At 33.3% G+C, this 25,818-nt stretch overlaps 1 protein-coding gene across 2 annotated transcripts in view; it reads right to left on the bottom strand.

Annotated features, from left to right (window-relative positions):
* Positions 1-25,346, bottom strand: part of LOC124364607 (DNA damage-binding protein 2-like) — a 46,487-nt gene extending 21,141 nt beyond the window's left edge. The window contains exons 1-6 of one of the 2 annotated variants that reach the window (XM_046820208.1): positions 25,075-25,346; positions 19,632-19,922; positions 18,121-18,321; positions 17,524-17,675; positions 14,708-14,866; positions 3,035-3,166 (exon numbers count right to left, since the gene is read on the bottom strand). In XM_046820208.1, the coding sequence (XP_046676164.1) occupies positions 3,035-3,166; positions 14,708-14,866; positions 17,524-17,675; positions 18,121-18,321; positions 19,632-19,922 (935 nt within the window). In that variant the 5' untranslated portion in view covers positions 25,075-25,346. The remainder of the gene's footprint in view (positions 1-3,034; positions 3,167-14,707; positions 14,867-17,523; positions 17,676-18,120; positions 18,322-19,631; positions 19,923-25,074) is intronic. The other variant, XM_046820209.1, reaches the window with a different exon arrangement.
* Positions 25,347-25,818: the final 472 nt, after the last annotated feature.

Genomic DNA, 25,818 nt, shown 5'->3' with positions numbered 1-25,818 from the left:
CCCACGCCTTTTACAACTCGGCAATGAGATAGGTGGATCTGTGGACTTTTTCTCTCCTGGTTTGGCTCGATTTCGTAGCCAAGCCGTGCACCTTCTTACTGCAAATGATGGAGTTAGTGATGAGTGATTGGTGACGCCTTTAGAGGGTCACATATCAGTGTGATGACAAAAGTTGAGTGCATGAGTGATTCTTCTCTACACATTCTGGCATCGTGATTGTACTGTAATAAGAAGTTTTATAATTGCTTGTTATCTTGTTTTTTATTGCTTGTTAAATATTATAAATGTATTTATTGCTTGTTATTATATATTATAAGATACTTTATTACTTGTCGAAACTTCATATTCTACTGCAAGTTAGATTTAATTATACACGCATACATACGAGGGCCATCCGGAAAGTAGTGAAATAAAGATGTGCGTTTGTGAAATAAAGACACAGAAGTAAATATTAACAAATATAAACATTTTTATTGAAAAGAGCATACCTTAAACTACTTCTCCACATAATCTCCAAGCAAATTTAAGCATTTGTCATAACGTGTGACGAGTTTTTGTATTCCAGCGTCATATTCCTCCGCCGCCAGCCGATTGAAATACGTAGTCACACCTTCTTTAAGTTCTTCATCGCTGTCAAATCTTTTTCCCGCCAAAAACTCTTTAAGTTTTGTAAAGAGATGAAAATCTGAAGGGGCCAAGTCCGGGCTATACGGTGGATGGTCGAAAATTTCCCAATTGAATTGCTGCAGAAGTTGTTGTGTTATCCCCGCTGCATGAGGCCTAGCATTGTCATGGAGGAGAATGACGCCATCTATGAGGATAGCACTTGAGTGGTTTCAGGCAAACTATTTATCAGTAAACAAGAACAAAACTGAACAAATTGTTTTCTCTCTAAATAGTAACATATATCGTAATTTTAGGCCGGTAAAGTTGCTTGGGCTATATTTGGATAGTACCCTTAGCTGGTCAAGTCATGTCAACCAGCTTTGCACAAAATTATCAAGAGTGGTTTTTTTGCTCCGTAAATTGAGAAATTGTGTAAGTTTAGAGAGTCTCATAAGAGCTTACTATGCATTCTTTCATAGTAACTTAAACTATGGAATAACACTTTGGGGAGGCAGTAATGAATCACAAAGAGCTTTTATATGGCAAAAGAAAGCTGTAAGAGTTATAACAAATGTAAGTGATAGGAATTTGTGCTTACCATTTTTTAAAGAACTTAAAATTATGACCTTACCATGTATGTATATTTATAACTGTGTACTGAATGTTAAAGAAAATTTAAGTAATTATCAAAACCGTCAAGATGTACATAATTATAGTACAAGACAGAGACATATGCTTGACCAATTCTCTATAAGGCTACAGAAAACAAAAATGAGCCATATATACATGAAAATTAAATTATTTAATAAGTTACCTGAAAGTGCATGGGAAGTTAGTATTAATAGGTTTAAAATTATTCTAAGCAAATGGCTAAAAGAAAAGTGTTTTTACAGCATTGATGAGTACCTGGTCTGTGATATTAGTGACTTAAGATTTTAATTAATATTAAGTATTTATTATTCTATTTATTATTTTGTTATTTGTGTGTATTTGTTGATCTTTTGTTTTAATCTTGTTATGTTGATGTTGTTGATTTATCTTTGTTAAATAATTGTTGTAGTGTATATCTGCTTGTTGACAGTTTTTTTATGAGTCCATGTTATAAGATAGAGAGTTGTTGTAAGAGTATGAAAGATTTTTAAGTTGTAATAATTGACAATAATTGTAAAAATTTGACCATGTCTATTGCACCATTGTTGCCTAATGACAATAAAGATCTGAATCTGAATCTGAATCAGACAATAGACCTCTCCGTCGATTTTGTATTGCCCGCCGTAATTTCTCTAATGTTTCACAATACGCATTAGCGTTAATAGTGTCTCCACGGGCCATAAAATCAATAAGCAGTACACCACGTCGATCCCAGAAAATGGTTGCCATAAGTTTCCTGGTGGACAGAACAGTCTTGAATTTTTTTGGTTTCTTTGGTGAATGAGTATGATGCCACTCCATTGACTGTCGTTTACTCTCAGGTGAAGCATAACAAACCCACGTTTCATCACCAGTAACTATGCGATTCAAGAACGTGTCTGCTTCATCAGAATAATGTTCCAAAAATGTGCAGCAGCCATACGCTTGGTTTTGTGCTCATCTGTAAGCATGCGAGGGAGCCCACCTTGCACAAATTTTTGAATAATGCAGATGGTCTTTGACAATTTTATGAACAATTGTTCGAGAAACATTAGGGAAATGTTCACAGATGTCATCAATTGTGACGCGCCGATCGTTCCTCACGAATTCGTCTACTGACCTCAGCAGTTGATCTGTAATGACAGATGGTCTCCCTGAACGCTCATCGTCGTGTGTGTTCCCCCTCCCCAAGTTGAAATTACGACACCAGTGCCAAACAGATGACTCTTCCATCACATTGTCTCCATACACTTCCTTTAATTGGCGATGAATATCACAAGGTCGAACGTTTCTTGCGTTGAGAAATTTTATTACAGCCCTCACTTCACAACTGGCGGCGTTTTCAATTTTTTTAAACATTATGAACTGCCACAGAAACAACACAGGCAATGCTAGCGTCACAAAACTTGTAACAGAGAAGGCAGACAAGCCACTGAAGCGATCTGACCTTGACCGGCGGCTACTCGCGTCGTCAGCGCCTCACGCGGCGGAAACGGGTACTACTTTCCGGATGGCCCTCGTATATTATACGCGCACACACACACCTCACGCACCCTTCGCACACACCCTCCCCCCACACACATAAATCGTTGCTGTGATTATTGCCATATTTTTTTAATTGTTCATATAGTTGGTGTTATTTTATTTGTTGCTTGTTATCTTTAAATATATTATTGCTTGTTGTACTGTATTATAAGATAATTTATCTCTTGTTGAATCGGATTTAACATTTGTTGTAAAATAGTGAATGCCGTATATAAAAAAAAAAATAGTAAAAACAAAAGATAAAATACAATACCTGAAGGCAGCTGATGATACAGCAGACAAGTGTTTGAGACATTCAAAGTAACTGTTTTTACCATCTATCTTGCGGATATCCCACAGTTTGACATTCTTGTCCAATGATGCTGTCACCAGCACATTTGGGTTCCTGGAACACAATAATTTTTTAAACAGAAATAATGACAACTATTCTGCATTACATATTAAACTGTGGTAGGTAAGGCAGCAGACACTATTTACCAATTAACATATTGTGAAAACAGCTGGGCAATAGCATAGAACCAATCCAGTTTGCTAGCAGATTGAAAGAAATTTGGAGATAGATAACAGGGAGATTTTAAAATACAGTAGAGCGCCAATTATCCTTAACCCTTTTAGTGCCAGACAAAAAATCAAAAGTTGGTCTGAGAAATGCCAGTGATTTTTCACATAATACTACTGAAGGATGCCAGGCCTATTTCAGCCGTTTTGCAGTGTTTTACTAAAAAAATTGTAAAAATTACAAATATTGAGATATTTTCCTAATTTTTTCATTCTTTTGCAGTAAAATAAATTTCCGTATAAAAAACTATAAAGCAAATTATATTTCTAAATGTAATTAACTTAAAAAAAATTTAAAAAAGTAGACATTTTACTTACAGTTTTTATATTTTTCCAGTTTCACATGAAAAATAGTACTTTAAAAAAAATTATTTCACTATAACACATACTATCACTTGAAAGAGGAATTAAAACTGAATACACACATAAACAAGTTTTTATTAATATTTCAAAAACCAAAAAAATCATGTTAATTTTTTTACAAAGTTACATTTTCACTTTTTTGTGTTATTTACACTATTTAGCTTCTTTATAAAGCTTATAATATTTTCCGGTACTTTGGGATTATACCGACCACACTAGTATGAAGAACACAAAAATATAAATTTATAGAAACAAACATGATAGAAGAAAAATAACTCTGTAATTACAAAATTACAAACTTACAAGCATTTCCAGGTATTGTGATCGGTATTGTTGTCGCTGTTATCTTATCTTTCTCGACAATCCCGATTATGGCAGGCCGTGCGGCATCACATGATTTGCACGGTACATAATTGCCTTTCCATTACAATTCAATTTATATTTCTGATCAGCCCCTCTAGAATTTGATATTTTACTGATAGGTACTATCTCGAGGGATGTTTTTCTTTCGTTGATATCAGCGCGGGTGCTGCCGAAGCCCGCGCTAATGGCCGGAGGCACTCGCATTTTGGGTGGCGAAATGTGATCAAGAATAAAAACAAGTTTTGAGTGTTTTTTCAATAAAGAGTTTAGTTTTAGTTTGGTAATGTTTGTTTTTGTTGAATTTTTGTGTTTGGAGAAATGTAGAGGTAAAACACGGAAGTACAACAAAGCGACGCGACTCTGCAATCACGTTATCTACTAGACCGCTCGACTTTGACCTCTGTCTGAGGATGGGGAGGGGTTTGCGATAAGACAATTCCTATTTTATATTGACGAAATATTGTTTTACGCTAATCTAGTAATCAGTAGAAGCAAAATGTCAAATAACGATTCATGTTTGGGTGTGGTCGGTATAATCCCAAAGTACCTATTTTCCACTATGAAACCATTAAAAACTATTTTCTACTTAAAAAATAATGTACACTTTGTAACATATCAACAAAAAAATTTACACACTTTTGTACATAGGTATTATAGTTAGGCGGTAACACAAATATGGTGAGGCAAACATAAGGGATGCAATCCTTTTTTACAGCGTTTGCACACAAATGTGGTTTTCATTTTATTGAAGTTTACTTTTTATATTAGTAAAACATTGTTAGTAAACTATTTATCAACAAACAAACACTATGGAGGCAGCAACACAAACAACCAAACACAGAGGTTAGACGTGAACTATCAGCTGACACAACTTTGTCTGATGCAACAACCACGGCCATTTCAATCATGGCTAAATACTTGACTAACCTTACGATATTACTATTATTATTTTTTTTTATGTAGATTGGTTCATTCTGATTGTTTGTATACCAACAAATTTAGAACAAGTTACAAAATTATTGCGGTATGACTTTTACTCCGAACGTCCGTATATACGGACGTCGGCATTATTCGGTAGTTATTCAAACGTCCGTTTATACGGACGTTGGCATTGCTCGGTAGTTTTTTTAAACGTCCGTATATACGGACGTTGGCACTAAAAGGGTTAAGCCGGTCATTCAAAACGTTGCATAACTGAAAGCTGAAACACTTTCAGACAATAGTGTCAGTTCAAAATCCTCACCACACTGACATTACACAAGAAAAAAACGGTAAATTAAAAGCACGAGCAGTTGACAGGAACACATGTGGCACAGCTTTCCTGTGCTGTCCGGGTGTTTCACAGTTCCACGTACATCTGTACTCTTAACCTCACTTTGCATTATGGACTGTCGTTATTGTGCTGTGTGACGTCTAGCAATGTTGGCAAAATGTACATGTGTTGTGCTCTGAAAAACTTAAAAAGGTGCAAGTGGATGAAGGTTAACTGCTATCTTTTAAATGTCTACAAGAGAGTTTTAAAGATTAGGCAAACAAACATTTTCAACAATTTCTTTAGGATTAATTCTGTAATGTATTACTGTATAAGTTTGTATAATTTTACTTTATGTGTGTGTATTACACATAACTAAATATTATTCTCTAGCGTGTTATTAAAAAGTATTGTGGTATGCATTTCTAATCCAAAAACGTGTTTTATTTGTGTCCCATTTCTCTCAACAAAAACTATACTTTTTCAGAAATATTCGTTTATCTGAAAAACAATTATCCAAAAATTTGCACCAACTCTTTTTGATAATCTGCGCACTGTTGTACATTATTTCTAACTAATTGTAAAAACTTACCTTAAAATCTACAACCACCTGATTTCATCGAAAAAGGGATTACGGTATTTTTTTATTCCTACACAGCTTTCACGAACTATGAACTGTGTGTTCTAAAGAAGTGTGTTAAGCTTGAATACAAATTAACTTTTGAGAATGATAAATATAAGTGAACTATTTACGTGGGCGAAGATTGTAACTAGTTTGTATGTTAAAAATATTTCCAAAATGTGTTTCTTGCTGCAGAATACTCATTATCACTGTTACAGCAGTGAAGAGAAGAAAGAAGTTTTTCAAAATTTCAAACGCATAACAAATTATTGAGTTGTGTCAAACTTGATCGTGTCTCACGAAACACTGATGTAATTAGCAACGCTAAGAATTGACATAGAGAAAAGTCATTAGATTAAATTCTAAAAAAACTTGTTGCAAAAACGACAGTGAGGAAACTTCAGTTTAAAAAAATGTAAAAAAAGATTTAATTATACAAGACTGTTTGTTGAGCAAACACTAGTATGCTTACAGCAAATTTAGTTTCTTCAAAAACTGGAAATGTTACTACAAAGTAAAATTTTTTTGTTTTCCTACGTTGTTATTAACATTAATAAATTTATAAACGTTATAAAAATATTAAATAACATTAATTATACAATTAAAATTTTGAAAATTTACAATAATGCAGAGAATAGTAACATCCAATGTCTGAGATCTTTCTATCCACTAGGAGATCCTTGAGATTGGAAACTCCAGAGCTTGCAAAATTCCAGAAGCAGGGAGGTTCTAGAGGCCGAGCTTTTAAGTTTAGAGATATGAATGAATGAATGAATTAGTTTATTTCCATCAGATTTACAATATACACAGAAACAGAAAAGATACACAAATAATTATTATTAATCTAAAGGAACAAATAAAAGTAACTAAACAGGTTTCTTATAATAAATTGTTATCTTAACTACCTGAGGAAAGGTTTGTGACAGGTCAAATTACGACATTTGAATATTCGCGGGGAATTGGCAGACTGTGACGTCAGTGAATCGGCAGACTGTGACGTCAGTGAATCACATGTTGTCGGAATTGAGATTTATTTAATTAATAACGGAGAAATATATCGACGCCTCCGAATAAGAACATCGTAACTCAAATTTTATGTTTTTTTTTTATTTTTACTATAAACAATGGAGAAGAAAATCTTCTATTTTTATGTAAAAATTCTGTGTTAAAGCTGCTTTTTGTCTTTAAATTAATCAATAAAAATAAAACATCGTATCTTTTCTAACAATTCTATGTTTCCCAATAATAACATCGTATCTTGAGATACAATGATTTTATTGGGATGTTTCAAAACAATGTGATGTTATGTTTGTAACATTTCAAGGCATTAGTTTAAAAACATAATGTTCTTGTTGTTCTATTAAAATGAGCTATTCTTATAAGTTATTTTGGAACTCATGAGTTGCCTCACTGACTATTTAAATCAACTGTTCAATGTCAGAAAATAGTAATATTAGCATCTTGGTGTAGTAGTCAGCTGAATCAAATAAATATATTATTCCAGTTCAAAACACCTCTATTCAAGTATGCAAAAAAAACTGTACTTAGATACATTAAGCATAACTGATATGTGGGGTAGGACAGCGTTCAATAAACTGGGAAAAGTCTGATGAAGTTACAGTAACCCCAGATAAAAGGGGGAAACACACTGAGCGTGGTAAGCGGATTATAAGCCATTCTATTAAACAAAGTGTAAGAAATCACATGAATCTTTTAAAAGTGTCGAATCCCACTATATAAGAAAGGAAAGTAAGCGACACTATCTGGAGCAAGGATTGAGCATCGCAAAAATGTATTGGCTATACCAGGAATGGATAAAAGACCAAGGTGGAGAAAGTGCAACAATCAGGCAATATACTGATATATTTAATTCAGAATTCAATCTGGGCTTTTTTGTTCCCAAGAAAGACCAGTGTGAGTTATGTAATGCTTTTGAATTGTGTGATGCAGGAAAAAAAGAATCAATTGCTAAAGAAATAGAACTCCACTTGAAAAACAAAAATGCTGTAAGAGAAATGAAAGATAGACATAAGAAAAGAGCACAAAGTTACAAGTCAGTAAGTGTAGCTGTCTTTGACTTGCAGAAGACCTTGAACATCCCTCAATCCGATGTAAGTATATTTTATTACAAGAGAAAGTACGCTTGTTACAATTTCACAATTTTTGATATTGGTAATAACAAAGGATACAGCTACTTCTGGCATGAAGAAATAGGGAAAAAAGGTTCCAATGAACTTGCTAGCTTCGTTATGGATTTTATCTTGTCTAGAGTAAAAGATGGTGTCAAGGAATTTATTTTTTTTACCTTGATAACTGCCCTGGCCAAAAGAGAAATCGTATCATGTTACAGTATGTATTCAGCTATGGCGGAAAAAACTGAGTGTAACGATCACTCATCACTTTTAGAAAAAGGGTACACACAGAATGAAGATGATTCTAAGCATGCACTAATTGAGAGGAGGAGCAAGAACCAAACCATTTATGTTCCTGAACATATGATAACAGGAAACTGGCAGATTGATATAAATGGAGAAAAAATTAAGTGGAACTGTATAAAGGAAGTTCATATGGAAAAGGATAACCCTACAACACTGACTTTAAAATATAACCATACTGAGGAGACATGCTTTGTACTTGATCTGTACCATAAGCACAACTGGAAGCAGAAGAAATATTGAAGACTTAGTTTTAGGACCTGCTTACAAGTCTAAGTTAGCAATAACAACTTTAAAATATAAAGATCTTTTATCTTTGTGCAATGGTATGCAAATTCCAGTAATGTACCAACATTTTTTTTAGAAAACTAAAACATAGCAAGACCACCACAAGTGTAAAAGTGATTGTGAATAGAGTTGTATTTATGAATACTAAATATTGTGTATTTTTTGTATTTCAATTTAAAACAATTTTTATGTTTCTATAAGGTTTTAAATATAGTTTGAAGTAGTAATTTGAGCTGTTTTAAAGCATAAAAACTACTGTATTCTGCATTTTGTATGTAATATAAATCACAATTTGTTTCTTAATAGTAAAAAAATGATAGCTTTATATAGTTTTAATCATGAAAATGTTTCTTTAATAAATAAAATTAACTGTTTTTTCTAAAACAGTAACTTTTTACTCATTGTGTTACCCGAGTCAAAACAGTGAAGATGAAATTTCTTCCACATAAGAACATCTTAAACTCAAGATACGATGTTCTTATTTGGAAAACTGTGAGTATAAAAAATCGTAACTCAGTAAACAATCTAAATAATAAAAATTCTTCATGCACAATACTACTAAAATGTGTGTCATCATAAGTGTATTTATCAATATAAAATTCATTACTTTAGAGAGAATAGTCTGGGCTCAGGGATTTTCTATAACTTTCAAACTGCTCTCTCTTGAAAAATTGCAGATTTTGAGATACGATGTTCTTATTCGGAGGCGTCGATATTAAACTTTATGCGGGAACAAATTTAATTAATTAAAATGAGTTATACATAACCAAAATTCGTGTTTTACAAAAGTACTAAATAAAATTACACAGAAAAGCCAATTGTGGGATAAAATGACTTGCGTATTAATGACGTCAGAAAGCACATGTTGCTAAAAATTTAAATAAAAAAGCTTTAGAAAAATAATAAAAGAAAATGGAAAGACTTAAATTGATCAATTATAGTGAACGTGATAAATTTCTACAATTATAAGAAAAGAATCAAATTATATTTAATCATGAAGACGCTGATTTGAACGGGAGAGGGGATGAACATTGTGTGAACCGGTATGCGTAGTTTAATACGGAGAATCTTTCTTCTCGGTCTGGACTTGAAGCAGTAAGGACGTCTACTCGTATAGATGAAATTTGAAACTGTACAATAGTGCATTGAAGTTGTAATAAGGGATGGGATGTTGTGTTAGTGAACAAAAATCAAAGCAAAGTGAGTAGAATTAGACAGTATAATATAAAATAAATTGACGTCAAAGTCATTTGCTTTGTCTTTCATTGAGTGTCCCATCTACAAAGAAATGTGGTAAGTAAGATAATAAGCTTTAAATTAAAGAATATTACTTTCAAAACTTATTTGATTCAAAGTGATTGGTAAGAACAGTGAATATTTTGTGAACTTTATTATGATATAAACAATCATATTGATCAGAACTTTCAAAAGAGTAGTATTAAGTTTGAACCATTATTCAACCTACTTAAAAAACCTGAGATAATATAGACCCAGTGCTAGTGATATATAACGTGTAGCCTACTTTTATTAATACAAACTACACTTTCAACAACACCACAGACATTGAAGTTTGATCGTTATTTAAATATCAACTTGGAACAATATGAGTTAGCCAACACGAAGCAAGTCGCACAACCAATGAGGGCAGCACATTTTGAATACCGATTGTGAGAAAATTGGGACAACAAACGGGGGCCTGGAACGTAGCAAAATCGTACAGCCAACTGGGGACTGGACCGTAGCAGAAGGGCGACCAAAGTGGATCGTAGCAGAATAGGCACAGCAACGTGGGGACCGTAGCAGGTTGCTATAAGGAAATGGGTCTATATAGGCAATATGGCCTGTGCGTAGACCCGAGTTGCTCAAGTAAAAGCAATAATTGCAACAATGAGTTTGAACTATTATTGTTTGGTGTAATTGATGAAAGCCACAACCCCAACTATATGCAGCCAATGCCAATATGTTTCAATGTGTTCAATGCAACTCCGTCAATGTGACAGAGAGGTAGCGGTCAAACCCGTCCATAGTTGGTCGCTATCAGAGACTCGGCCTCCGATACAGTTAAATTAAAAATTATGTGTTAAAAAAATAAAAACTGAAGTCGCAGAAAAAATATTAGTGTTGTTTAAATTTGAAGAAATATTTCAATGTAAATTTTGGAGATGTAGTAGCAATTAGTAGTTGAGATCGATTTATTCACTCTAAAAGATTGAATTCCAGTACTATTGGAATAGCGGGTATTATGTGAATGTGAAACTGGAGAAAAGTGGTTACTGGATTTTTTGTAAATATAAAGTAGGAGTTTCTTGATATAAAGTTGTCATGGTAAATATTTCAATTTCTCTGTATAGAGTGTCAGTAGGGAATCGGCGGGGTTTTTTAAATCCTATTTTTAACATAGCTTTTTGAACAACATTGAGTGGTTCAAGTATTGTTTTGTATGAACCATCCCAAGCAATTATTCCAAAAGAGAGCAGCGATTGGACATACGCGTAGTACACCAATCTTACTTCTCGTCTGCCTAGAACATCACTCAGCTGATGAAATGCAAATATATATCTACGGAGGTTCTTTTCTAGTAGTTCTATGTGCTCTTTTCATTTTACTCAGCGGTCAAATGTGACACATAGATATTTGTAACTACTCAAATTTTCTATAGATCTACATCCACATGTAGTGACGAGATAATCGTCACAGCTGTGAATAACAAGATCTTGGAGAAGGTAATCTGATTTTTTGGACAGAGAGAGTGGCATAAATTTAGTTTTCTGAATGTTTAAAGAAAGAAACTTTTGATCAAACAATTATTTTAGTATATGGAGATCTTTCACAGCTTTTATTTGAGTTTCTTCCCATGTTTTTGAACGAACAAATAGTAGAGTGTCATCTGCAAATAAGAAAATTTTACTCATTAAGTTCAATTTAGAGACGTTGTTAATATATATTAAAAATAAAATTGGCCCCAGAGTGCTGCCCTGTACTACGCCTTAGTTAACTGGAAGGGGTTCGCTCTCAGCCCCACAAATGGTCACATACTGTTGCCTATTATTCAGATAACTTTGAAACCATGAGAGGGCCCTGCCACAAACCCCTATCGCCTCCAACTGAACTAATAATTTATCTTTGTGGACAGAATCAAAAGCTTTTTTTAACCCTTTGCACGCCAACGTACCTATATTACGGCCGTCGGCTACTCAACCGAAAATCGCCAACGGCCGTAATATAGGTACGTCACGTTTTTCGCCTGTAATTTTCTTATAGTTCATCTGATTGCCGCGAAATTTTGACTAATCGATAGTCGATTAGTTGCTTTGCAACCACAAAGTAGTTAATTCCTTTATGGACTGTTTTTTTGGTCGTATTTGAGCTTCGCAGCTGTTGGATTGTCTGGTCGAGATTGAGGTTACGTTCGTGTTGCTATGCGTTGTTTACGTTTGTAATTCTCTCATTACTTTTGTTGTTAGGGCATTTTTACTATGCCCCTTTTATTAGATTCATTGGTACTTTGGGATTATACCGACCACACCCAGACATGAATCGTTATTTGACATTTAGCTTCAACTGATTAATAGATTAGCGTAGAACAATATTTCGTCAATATAAAACAGGAATTGTCTTATCGCAAACCCCTCCCCATCCTCAGACAGAGGTCAAAGTCGAGCGGTCTAGTAGATAACGTGATTGCAGAGTCTCGCCGCCCGTTCGCTTTGTTGTACTTTCGTATTTTACCCCTACATTTCTCCAAACACAAAAATTCAACAAAACAAACATTACCAAACAAAAACTAAACTCTTTATTGAAAAAAAAACACACAAAACTTGTTTTTATTCTTGATCAAACTCCGCCACCCAAAATGCAAGTGCCTCCGGCCGAAGGTGCTTCCAAAGCTCGCGCTGATGTCAACGAAAGAAAAACATCCCTCGAGATAGTATCTATCAGTAAATATAATTCTAGAGGGGCTGATCAGAAATATAAATTGAATTGTAATGGAAAGGCAATTATGTACCGTGCAAAAAACTTAAATAATCATGTGATGCCGCGCGGCCTGCCGTAATCGGGATTCTCGAGAAAGATAAGATAACAGCGACCACAATACCGATCACAATACCTGGAAATGCTTGTTGATTGATGGAATGTTAGTTCTGTTATTCAAATACATCGTTTTATAACGTTCTAAGTTCATTGAAAAAAGTTTAAGCGTATCTGACCTCATTAACAATTGATAATCTTTGTAACTTTGTAATTTTGTAATAAAGAGTTGTTTTTTTCGTTCTACAATGTTTGTTTATAATATATCTATAAATTTATATTTTTGTGTTCTTCATACTGGTGTGGTTGGTATAATTCCAGAGTACCGATTTGTATAGTGTCAAATATTGATTTGTGAATATAGTGTAACATTACATACAACGTCCGTGCAACTTACAAAAACTGTGCCCGTGTCACATTTAGTGAAAAAAATCACAACTGGACCTCTATATAAGGTAGGCTTTTGAAATTTTGTAATTCGGTTAAGGGGTAGATATAGATTACTGGGATATAACAGGAAATCAGCCTAAATGTTTTTTGAAACCATTTATTTGTGCTAAAAAAATATTTTTTTGAAAATTTTATTTTTTTTAAATAAATTTTATTTTTTTTTATAAGTTTAAATTACATTTATGCAAATAAAATTTACCAACTGAACAAGAGAATTTTATAAGCAAAACAATGGTAAAGAAATCATTAATATCTCTTAAAAAATAAAAAAGTTATGATACATTTTGTGAAAGCTTGCAAAACTGCTGAAAATGCCCTTCGCGTTTATGGGTAGTACTTTTGGAAAATAGGCTGGCGTGCAAAGGGTTAAATCTAATAAAATTAGCGTTCCACGGTCATTACATGAGATGGCATCATTGATTTCTTTATTAACTCCAAATAAGGCATCTGAAATATTTTTGTCCCGTCGAAACCGATACTGACACTCACATAAAATGTTTTTATCCTGAATGTATTGTACAAGTTGGTCTTTCCCTCCAGCACTTTAGACAATACACTTAAAATAGATATAAGACGATAATTATTTTTGTCTTGGTAATCGTTAGCTTTATATGGAGGAAATACTTTGGCAATTTTAAAATTGTTTGGAAAAAGGCCGGAAGTCAAGCTGAGATTTATTAAGTGTAAAAAGGGCTGTAAAATAATGTTTTCTTTAAGCATAGGAACTGAGACACCGTCACAACCCAGAGCGGATCCACCGCGCATTCCAGTCATATAACGTACAAGATCTAGTTCAGTAATAGTGTGAAAGACGAAGTCAGTGTTAAGTCTTAAGTCCAAATCACGCACCAGCAAGAGGTTTTATGTAGCAGGCATCTCATCCCTAGTGCTTTAAACCTGCCCTGGTCTGGAAAATTCTAGTGGCTGATTCCATTTGATACCAAGAATCTTTAGTCGCCAGTACCTCATAGAGGCTACACGGGCAAAAAACCTCTTGAAACAAGAAGATTTAGTGCCCTAAACCCTATGTGTCCTCAAACCTTTAAGAGGCTAATACTCTTTAAATGACAGGAGATCCTTCTGCACATTAGGAGCTCACATAAACAGAAAGCTCCAAATACTGCAAAATTCCTCAGTGCAGGAGCTCTATGTGGTCAAGAGCTTCTAAAAGCTAGTGCCTGGAAAATTTCTTTGGGGAAATTTTCACAAATTTCAGATTCTGGTAGCTCCCACATGCCTGTAAATTCCATAGACTAGAATCTGTAGTTTCACAGTATAAACCTGCTCCAAGAATTTCCTGAGAATTACACTGAGCTGCATAGTTAAACTTAGTAATCCTAATAACCAGTTTCAAAGCCTAGTAATCTAAGAGTTTTGAATCCAGTCAGACAAAATGTATTGTTTAAATTACAACATTTTAAAATAATATTTAATTTATTATGATGGATTATGTGTCTTTTCTGCACCATATTTTCCTTGTTGCCTACATGTTGAGGCACAAAATTGAAATCAATTGTTAAGTTAAAATCATTGAATAATAGGAAAAAGTGTTTAATAACATATTACCTGGGATGTAACTCAAGGTGTTTAATTTTGGCCTTGTGAATCGAGAGGTCATAGCTGGTCTTTCCACTATCCAGGTAGTGGATGGCCAGTTTGCCCTTGTTATCTCCAGCGTATACTGCCTTGCCGTCGGAGTGCACATCCACTGAGCAGAACCATACACTGGAACAAGTGCGTAAGAGTTATACAATCAGATCACATTGAAAAAAGATTGACTCAATCAAGCATAAAAAGGAAAGAAAATTTGACATGTATAAAATCACTGTTAAATAAAAATAGTTCCAGCTCAGTCGGAAAAGATAGGTAGAATTTGTGACAACTGAAATATTATCAATTTATTCTCATGGGATTTTCATGTAATCAATATCTCAAAAACCATCTGAAATAACAAAAAGTTGTTAATTACAAAATGTTTTGGAAATGTTACAAGCATTCCCTAACACTTTTTTGTTTTTTTATCTATAACGGAGTTGTAACATTTATTAAAATTTGAACGGCTGCGATTATTAAAAGGAAATGGCGTACAAAGGAGGCAAAAAGACTTATCTGAGACATTTATACAACCAATGTTTGTACCATGTTTTAACCATGTTAAGGTCAAGAAATGTGTTGTTTTTCCACTAGACGCAATTTTGTAATTTGTATAAAAAAAATAATACCTCTAGAACTATTTAAGTTAAGGAATTCAAATTTGGCACATAGGTTGGAATAGATAAGAGGAAAATGTAACAAAGCATTGTATCATTTTCTTTAATATTAACAAAATGGCGACTGTCGAAAATAACTGAAGTTTTTAACAAAATCTGTCAACGCATAAGCAAAGCATGACCATTTTTAAGACACGATTGCACAAACCGGGAGTAACAAACAGCTGATGCCTCTCAACTGTGACTTCTTAGAGTAATTGTATTGTGACATCCTGTCAACATTCTTGGCACCCATCTTGTACATACATTTTTTCAGCAATACTCTTACTACTGTTCATGAAAGGTGAGGAAAATTTTGACAAAGCTCATCATCAATAGTGAAGTGCCTATTTTTTTTTATACAAGCATTAATTTTAAATTACTAATTGCGACAAAATTATAATTTTTAAAACAACAGATGACCAAATTACCACTTTCTAGAACTAAAATTGATGATAAAATGATTGTGAGGATATAATGTTTAAATGAAGGACTATTTTGTAATGAAGTTCTGCTGTTTTGTGAGCCTGACAGTTTAATAGTAAAGCAAAACGGCACCTCTTAAAGAACACCCTCGCTAGTGGCTTAGAATGACACAAACTTTAATAAGGCTTCACAATTATTGTTTCTCTTGGCAGAAGGTCTAAGTAAAGAAAACCTTTATGGCACCAAAATCTTATTGCCACAATTTTCCATATTTTAGATTCTTATTTGAATTTTTGATAAGGAGTTTGAATTATGCCTCTTACTGCATTGACATTTAGTCAGAGTGGAGCGTAGAATCCAAATTTCTTTATAGATCACAATCTGACTCAAAGACTCATTACCATTCTGTTGTAACATTCCAAAAGAACTTTGTTTCATTCTTCTAACAATATTTTTGACACCTGTCTTGCACACTATTTTTGTCAGTAGCAACAACTACTGATCTTGAAACATAGGAATTTCTGATAAAGCTCATCCATAATGAAGTGCCTGTTTTGGTGAACGTCTACATCTACATTTTGTGTCATACTATCATTCAAGACAGTATGCTGCCCGGATTGTTCTTGATTATGAACATTTCTCTTTCATTCATGGCAGTATGCTTCCCGGATTGTTCTTGATTATGAACATTGCTCTTTCATTCATGGCAGTATGCTGCCTGGATTGTTCTTGATTATGAACATTTCTCTTTCATTCATGACAGTATGCTGTCCGGATTGTTTTTGATTCTGAACATTTCTCCTCCCTTCATTACAAGCCCACATTGTTCATGCGTATTACATCTTCACCATAAACTTTAAAATGTTGAATGCGATAAGGAGGTACTCCGCCCATGGTTGCGTCACCAGCAGCAACTAGGCACGTGTGTTTCTCCCACCCCGCCATTATTGTTTTGTGAGCAAAAGAGTGCCTCTTGTCTAGTACATTGAATCTTCATTACCCCTTGTGATGTATACTTGCGTTGTGGAGGTGTTTGTTTGTGTTTACAGTAATTGTTTGTGTTTTTCAATGTAATGTTGCGCAACAGTGAATTTTCATAAGCAACTAACAAAGTATATTACATATTTATTTAGTAATAGACGTGTTGAAAAGTTCCTGATAAATTTCGAAGAGCAAATATTTTTTGTGTTAAAAAACTGAATAACGGGGTGGTAATTTACAATTGGTGTGGTTATTGATCAAAGTTCGATAAAAAACGAGCCTCATAATAACAGTATGATTTACAGATTGCACAAGAAAATCAATTTCAATAACTATCTTTAAATAGTCCTCTAAACCTAATTTATTAATTAACATATTCATTGCTAACTCTAGAAATTTTACATTAAACTTAAACTCAAATTGGTACTAATTTATAAATAAGAGTATGCATGCAAGAAATAATTTTAATCTCTAATATTGTGTTAATTCGCTTCAAACCAGTGGCGTAACTGAGGAATGGGTATGAGGGGGATAGAATTCCCCTCCTCCAAAAGCTCTATACATTTAATCAACATTGTTTGAAATACATCTGTTAAATGTTTTTCTTTGAATTAGGCCAATCTAATTTATTTATATCCTCCTGATAATCATCCCCCCAAAGTGGAGTTCTAGTTATGCCACTGCGTAACACTCACCCCCCACGTCACATAACTCTATCAAGTATACCTGAAGGAACACTCAGACTCCACTTTTATACTTCGTAGATCCTTATCAAAGTTGTATGTGCTGACAGTCCCATCCACACTAGCAGTGCACACTTCTGTTCCACAACTTTTAGTGTTGAATCGTACGGCTTCAATTGTACAACCTGGTCCTATCTACAACATCCAACTATATTAATATACATTACTTTTGTAAAGTAATTTGATAAGGAATACACACTAGTTTAAATCATAAGAATGGTGAAAAACGGTTGGTACAGATCAAACAATTTAAATTAGTAAATTTTAAAACATTAAAAATGTATTTACCATAATTTATTTATTTATTTTTGGTGTCTTTTGCTGATTTTCAGCCATCCGCTTAAGGTCACAGGTATAGTATTTAATTGGAGCGAGCGCCGGATGAGGCAGAGAGAAGGTTAGATGAGCTGTCACCAGGTGGAAGAGGTAGGTTTCGTATGGACATAGAGAGGGCAGGGAAAGACACCAGAATCCTTCCCTTGTTGGTTCTCTAATTTTTTTTCAATCTAATTATGCTTACTATTATTTATTTTTTTAATTTGTATAAATATAAATGTTGGCTTGTTTCAAAATATTTTACCCCAATAAATCTCTTCGGCTCGTTTAGTAAGCTTAGGTCTTTGGTATCGTAAAGCTGCAGTGTACCAGCTTTGCCTCCGGAGACCAAGAGATTGGGGATGTGGGGGTGCCACTGCATTGCTGTCACACGTAAGTCTGGAGTAGATACTTGTGTCGAGATTGTAAACCATCTCAAGTCTCGGGTGTAAATTTGCTCAGCAATCTACAGGGGGCAAACAATTGAACATAATGGTTAAAGATGAGATGTCCAAACTGCTTACGCACAAAATTACTATTAAAAATTGTATAAACAACTGGAAAATGCATGTATTTGACATAGATAATAATTTTAAAACACATGTTTCCTATAGAGAGCTATTAAACTTATTCTGTTGGGATATTTTTTATTCTTACTTTGGAAATTGTTCATCCATAGTTTTGTATAAGAAAATTAACAAATAAAGTAGAGGAATATAAGTAGCATTGCACTATAAACAAGTGGAATAGAAGAGTAGAATTACATTAATTAGTGACAATTAGCCTGTATTAACCCATTTGTTACTGCCGTATTTAAAAATATCCGAAAACATACACTAGGTGCAGCAACAAATACCATCCTCACCACCAAAACCACTGTATATTTTTATAATAGGAAAATAAGAAAAAAAAAAAACGTTAACTACAATGGAAATTATGTTAAATTTGTCAAAATGTACGAGTATATGTCTTTGTTAACAGCAAACATGACAACATTATAAGAAATATTAAATATATGGACATAACAATTAACAAACACACAATTTATTAGTGTTAAAGAAAAACATATATATCTGTGCATTAATACATGTAATGCTGTTGCAGCGATGCAAGTGTTACGCTGTATGCGCCTGATGCATGAAGCAATATTTAGCACATAGTAATATCTTGCATGCAAAGTTATTATAATACAAAATTAAATTTAGTCTTAACCAGTTCTTATGAGTATTTTAAGAACTTAAAAATGAGTTTCATTGAACATTACCTCCTCTGATTGTTAATCCATGTCTCCTAAAAAACTATATTTCTATTTCACCTTCTTCTAGAAGGTATTAGAAAAAATTACTCTTGAATCCCAGATACTCACTTTTAACATGTCACTTGAATTTTTCAACTTAATATCTTATTTAATTAAAAGAAACTATAATCAATTAAATACAAACGTATAAAACCAATTTTTTTATATGTGAATACAGAAACATATAATCAACAGGCCACGTTTAGAGTCTTTATAACATAAAGCAACTTATATTAAGTTTAATAAACCACAATTTTCAATGTTTTTATTTAGTTTTCTGTAAAGTGTTAAAACTGCAAATCTTCCAAAATATGGTTGTGAACATTTTAATTGTATGGAAATTTAAAATATGCACTTTACATGTAACCCTTTTACAAACTAACAACTCTTCAAAATTTGTCAGAAAGTATTATAGTTTGATTTACTATTAATTCTATATTAAACGAGGTAGAAAACACTTATACAAACAAACTCCTTACCTGTTCTAAAACTGATAACTTGCCAAAACCTCTTTGGAATTGATTCAAAAACTGAATATGGTTTACACGTGGTCTTCCTGTGCCTTTAAGGATAGTACAGTCATCTTGCTCTACACAACACTTTGAGGTACCTTGTATTGGAATTAGTTTTGGTCCATTTACTCTGGTTTTCTTAAAACCAGTTTTAATTTTACTTGGTTGTTTTTCTTCACTCTGTTTTGACAATTTGCTTTTTTTGGCCTCTGAGTTCTGGGATGAGCTTGATCTCAATTTTCTTTTTTCATTACCCATCTGAAAAATAAAAAATTAATATAGAAATCCAAATTTACATCTTGATAATTTTTCTTGCTCTCTTAGGACAAGAAGCTGAGAACCTTCTCATTGGACTTGCTCCTAAAAGGACCATTACAATTGCTTACGGTGTGACAAGATATTCAGGATGGGTAAGGTTCAGAGTATGGGGCACTTCCTATTGACATCCATGAGGAAGAATTTTGGTCACTAATTTCTGTCATCTCTCCTTGGAATAAGGGGAGGCCAGCTCTGTGACAGCCTCTCCCTCTCCAGGCAAAGCTGGCAAGGGTAGCACACCCTTATGTCTAGACTAACAACTACCTGCCTTTAACAATTAGGGAGCCCCAGCAACTCAGAACAGTCATCTCCTGTTGTATACTAGACTTATTGATCTACCCTTGCACCTCAATAACTCAGTGTTTGCGGTTGGTGATGTTCCGCTGGACACCCATAGGGTTACCCAAATTTAAGTGACACATCTGGTTTTGCTGTACAAAGTGTAGGTTCAACTGGAAGTGTTATAAACAAGCCAGAAGTGAACCCTCTTGGGGATTCTTGATAATTACTTAATATCTTGTCCAGTTGGCCTTTGAGGCGTACTTCATCAAAATCCCGGACATCAATAGTCTCCTAAATTTCAAGAATTTGAATTTGATAGGTACAGTAAGGAGAGAGCTTGGAGAGACGACATGGTTTTAAGCTATAAAAAACTATAACTTCATGTTATTCTTTAAACTATTTTAAATATTCGTCATTCACACATGAACAAATCTCTTTTATTAGAACGCATTTAAATGTTCATTGTCTTAGTCTGCATGTAACTGGTCTGCAGATATTAATGACAAACATACTTTTACTTGCAATTATAGATTAAGAGAAATAAGTACAACAAAAACGTTCCTGCCTGTAATTTAAATAGCTGTGATACCATTGTGCTCTTTTCACATTTATGTCTAGAACTTTCAATTTCTGAAGGAGCTGAGGGTGATTAAATAGTGACCAAATAATCAGTCTATAGGTCTTTTTAATATCATTATAACTTAGATAAGTAGTGGTATTACTAGTCTAGTGAGGTAACCAAAAGATATCAAGGGTTCCTGAAACTTTGCATTGACAACTTCATCTTCTTTAAGACTGTTTACGTTCATGTCTCCCATTATGACTATAAGAATTTCTGTTATATAAAACAAAAAATTATTTATTCAGCGCGCACTATTGATAAAGATCCTTTATTTAATCATTTGGGGACCAAGTTTTAACACATTTTATAATTAGTATCAAATAATACAAGATTCAAAAGTTATGAAATAAATGGTTAAAGTTTATTCCATAATATATTTTAAATAAATGTCCATGAAAATCTGTAGATGGATCTAGATAACTAAAATAATTAAATATTGATTCTATGTGCAGATGACAACTGTTTCCACAGCTATCGTCACGGGATAGGATGATTAAATGCGAATGTGTTTAGCTCTTAATCTTCCGCTAAGTGCAACATCTGAGATCTGACACTGTCATTGACTTGACTTCTGGAATCTGGAGCCAAAGTTCGTCCGAATGAATCCAACAGGGCTGAAAGCATCCTTGGGAATACTACTTAGTACATGCCATAATTTCAGTATTCAAAATGTACTCTCAGCAATATGGTGAGTTTTTAGTTGATTGTGTGTGAAGATTGGAAACTAGAAAAGACAAGGAGAGCTCTTTCTGATTTCCCAGCAGAAATCTAATGTAACCTAAATGAACAGAGGTGCTCTCAATGTCTCATTAGATACACAATCCCTGTCTCATTTACACACGATCTCTAAGTTGCTTTTATGAAGTCATCTGTTTCTGAAATTATATCAAATACTTGAGACCTCAATTTCCCTGTTATAAATTGCAATTGGCATTCAACTTATATGACTGCCATTTCAAGCCGCCGGGATACAAGGATTGCCATGACTGTTCTCTCAATCAGGTCATTGATTTATGAGTACATCCTGTCTGTCAGCTTGGTGGGCCATACTTAGTGGCCTTTGCTGTATTGCCGTTCAGTTCATGGCCCACTGTATTACACTGTTATAAAATTCACTCCTTATCCAGTTGTAGCTGGAAAGTGCTGCAATATCTCGGTCAAATAAGTTACTAAATTAATATTTCTCTACCTACAATAGTAAAAATGACTATCACCATCACTATAGCTGCTATAGTGTTTTCTATTAATTTATTAAAGTACTAGTGAATTTGGTGGAGATAAAGCTCAAATCATAGAAACCAGTTTATATTCCGTTAATACTAGAGACATAGTTGAGACTGATTATAATTTTATTCTACAAAAAAACTTTTAAAACAGATCAACCCATACCTTAAATTACATTTTACTTGGTTTGTTTAAAAGCAAACAATAAATAATCAATCAATAAAGTTGAACCTTGAAGCTAATAAACTTTGTGAAATATTTGAGAATTTAATTGAAATTTGTTATTTAAAGTACCGAATGACAAATATTGCCATTTAAATCTGAGTGAAAGTTACGTACATCTCCACGCAAGAGCCAAGTGGAGATGTAGAATAATCCACCTGGCCACTATGAGTGGCCCGGAGAGCTGAGAAGACAACCACAAGAGACTCCATCCAAACTGAGCGAGAGATAAGTTTTTGCCAAATTAGAGAGGCCTGCTGATCGCAAAGGATTAAATAAATAAAACATGAAAAAGTAGATTCATGATGAGAACTTTGGAATTTGCTTCTGGCTAGCCACTGACTCACAAATAAAAGCAAACTGGCCTGCCAGATTATGTACTAATGATCTTGATATAGTTGCTTATAAAGACAACTACACACAACTATAACATACAACTACCTTTAACTTTCTGAATAATTCTGTAAATTTACTTTTCAGCACCTTTTTCACACTAGAATTTGCTGTTGCATTATGATAGCTGAATGCATTTTTAGATTTCTGGCGAGTATGCATGACAAAGTGTAATACATATAACAGATATCAAAAGTTAAAAAAAATGTTTGACGTTACAATAGAGAAATTATTAGTTCTCAGTATTAACTTGTGAAAATTGTTGTCTTCCTCACGTAGGACCAAAGGGCAAATGCTGGTCACATTCATTATCTAATAGTCTGCTTCATTACAGTAAGTTGCCACCACCACAATTGAATCATGGTAGCCTACCAAATTATCAACGAGAAATACCTAAATTATCGAATACAAAAACATTCTAATTATAGTTATTTACAATTAATTATTGCCAACTATTTTAATGTATTAAATAACAATATTGTTGGAAATTAATTCAAATAAAGTAAAATCAAATGTATGATATTTGAGTAATGGCCACAAGTAAAACGGCGATGAACATGTGTTATTTGGGTCACAAGCTGTCACATATGTTTATCCTACAAAATAGTTAAGAGTACCTAACTAACTAAATGTCACACTATTTTGTTTGTTATATTTTATAAATACACATAGCCTAGATAGATTTTTATTCATCATTATATTATTACTTTTTTTAGATACAAGAAAGTTATGTACAATAATTAAACAGCTGAACTATACAGTAATTTAAAATGCATATAACGTCATTCAACTCAAAATTTTGGTTTTGATAGTTTATATAATCATGGATATCAATGATTGTGGAGGCGGCCGCTTATTATACTGCAGCCTATTTGTCAAAGGGTTAAGACATGTTCGTAATAAATGTTCTTTCCTGAGTGAATAGGCTAACATACTATATCAGTATAAAAAAGATTTTAAGGGGTCAACATAATTGTAAATATTGTTATCCCTGTTTCTACAAAATTCTACTATGCAGAGGTGAACATGTAATAATGACCATATCGATATCAGTACGTTTAACGGTCAGAATAGCCGATAAAACATTATTAACGTATTCTGCTCATCGTCCTGAACAAAAATATACACATGGTTTTACTGGGGAGGAAATCAGAAATAACTTTGTTGTTTCTTAATAATTGAAATGTAAATTTAAATTCTTGTTATCTATGATTTTCAGCGTTATCTGCTCCCAATAGCTGTGGTCTGTGGTCAGGACAGCTTAGTTTAGTAACATCAATTGTCTCGTTCAATACCCTTCACTGCCTCTTCGATAGGGTCTATTACACAATTGCAGCGCATTAACTCTAATACTGTTAATTAATTTTGACAGTGATTTACATGTTTCATTGCGGATTACATGAGCAGTTCAAATATTACGAGAGTAATTTATATCTTTTAAATTAACTTAATCATTGTGTTTTTTCAGAGTAAGAGTATAAGTTCATTGGGGTAGGGTACGATAAGCGGACCCAGTGTTTTATATAGAAATTGGCAAACGACATTTACCTAATCATAACCATCAATGTAATCAATCGATATTAATTAATTATTTTGAACAATTAACTTAAATAACCTATAGGTATATCAACAGCTGTAAACACTTTCAAATAATACACGTAGGGTAATATTTCAATTTTACATAAATGTAACATTTGATTATTAAAAATGGTAGTCAATTTTCAGTCAAAAAACTAGGCTACACAAAATTGCTTTTAAAGATGAATAGACATGTTTTTCTTGGCTTCGACATGTTTGGCTCTTACCGAAAACCCCACTATGTGAAATTTGTGGGAAAGAAACAACTGTAACTGTGAGAGGAGCAAATATGGTCGTCTTCAGTTTTCCTAATTTTGGTTATAATAATTTGTTTGATTACTGTAAATATTAGATTCATATTTTAATTTAAAACATATGATTGTTGTTGAGGACTGTAGATACGTTTATCGATTGATAGTCTAGGATTTGAGATGAGAATATTAGGTATCGATGATTAAATTCTTCAATATAAAACACCGGGTCCGCTTATCTTACCCTACCCATTCATTGTGTAATCGTGTTGTTATAAAATCAATAAAACCTATTTTTATGTGATGGGAAGTTACACAGGGTATGCAAGTGTTTAGTATATACATACAAAGTTATGGTTACATTAGTTTTGATTATTTATTAATCTTGTTTGTTTCCTAGATTAAGATAGAACTTTTATATAGTATTCTTTTATATGAAGAAGTAATAGGCTATAAGAGATTGTAAAGCTAATTGTAAGAACTACGTCTACAAAAAATATTTAGGCTACAATGTTGTTACCTTTATAATATGCTTGACTGATTTTAGCAGAACATTTGATGATTGCGTAATGAGATGATAAGATATACAAAAACAATATTGTTTTTAAACAAACACATAAAAAGACAATGGTGTTTAAGCGGAGTATTTACCTTTTAAATTTGAGTATAACAGTACGAAACAAAAACAACTTCACTGTCAATCAATCATATGCCCAGAATTTCCCATTAACAATAACAACAAACAACACAACAGTAACACTAACATCATAAGCTGGAAAGAATCCCCGTTCCCGCGAACTGGTTAACTGTGAAATCTTCTTTATTTTCTAGAGGACTTTGGAAATTCCATGTAGCCAATGTTAACTAAGTTAGAATATTGGCTGAGCAGAGAATACATGTTGAAAACTCTAAAAATTATTATACATGGAAAACTACACAATTTTATATTAATTAAAACACAATACGAAATTCTATATATATTTTCTACTGTTTTCCGTCGTATAAAAGAAAAGGTCGTCAAAATGTATGAAGAACGCCCACCATAATAAGGAAAGAAGAACCCTTGCATGTGTATCTTTAAATTACAATTAAGAGTAATAAAATTATTATAGACACAAAAACCATTCTCAAACCCCTAATCATTTCTGATTACACTTCACAATTTTGATGTATTACCTGATACTATATTTTTTGTATCTCTATGTATTGGAAAGTAGCATGTACTAAATTTTTTTACTGTTATGTTTTATTCTGTTAATTATAT

The sequence above is a fragment of the Homalodisca vitripennis genome, chromosome 6, assembly GCF_021130785.1.
Source record: "Homalodisca vitripennis isolate AUS2020 chromosome 6, UT_GWSS_2.1, whole genome shotgun sequence".
Classification (NCBI taxonomy): Eukaryota; Metazoa; Arthropoda; class Insecta; order Hemiptera; family Cicadellidae; genus Homalodisca; species Homalodisca vitripennis.
This window is presented reverse-complemented; position numbering and strand designations above follow the sequence as displayed.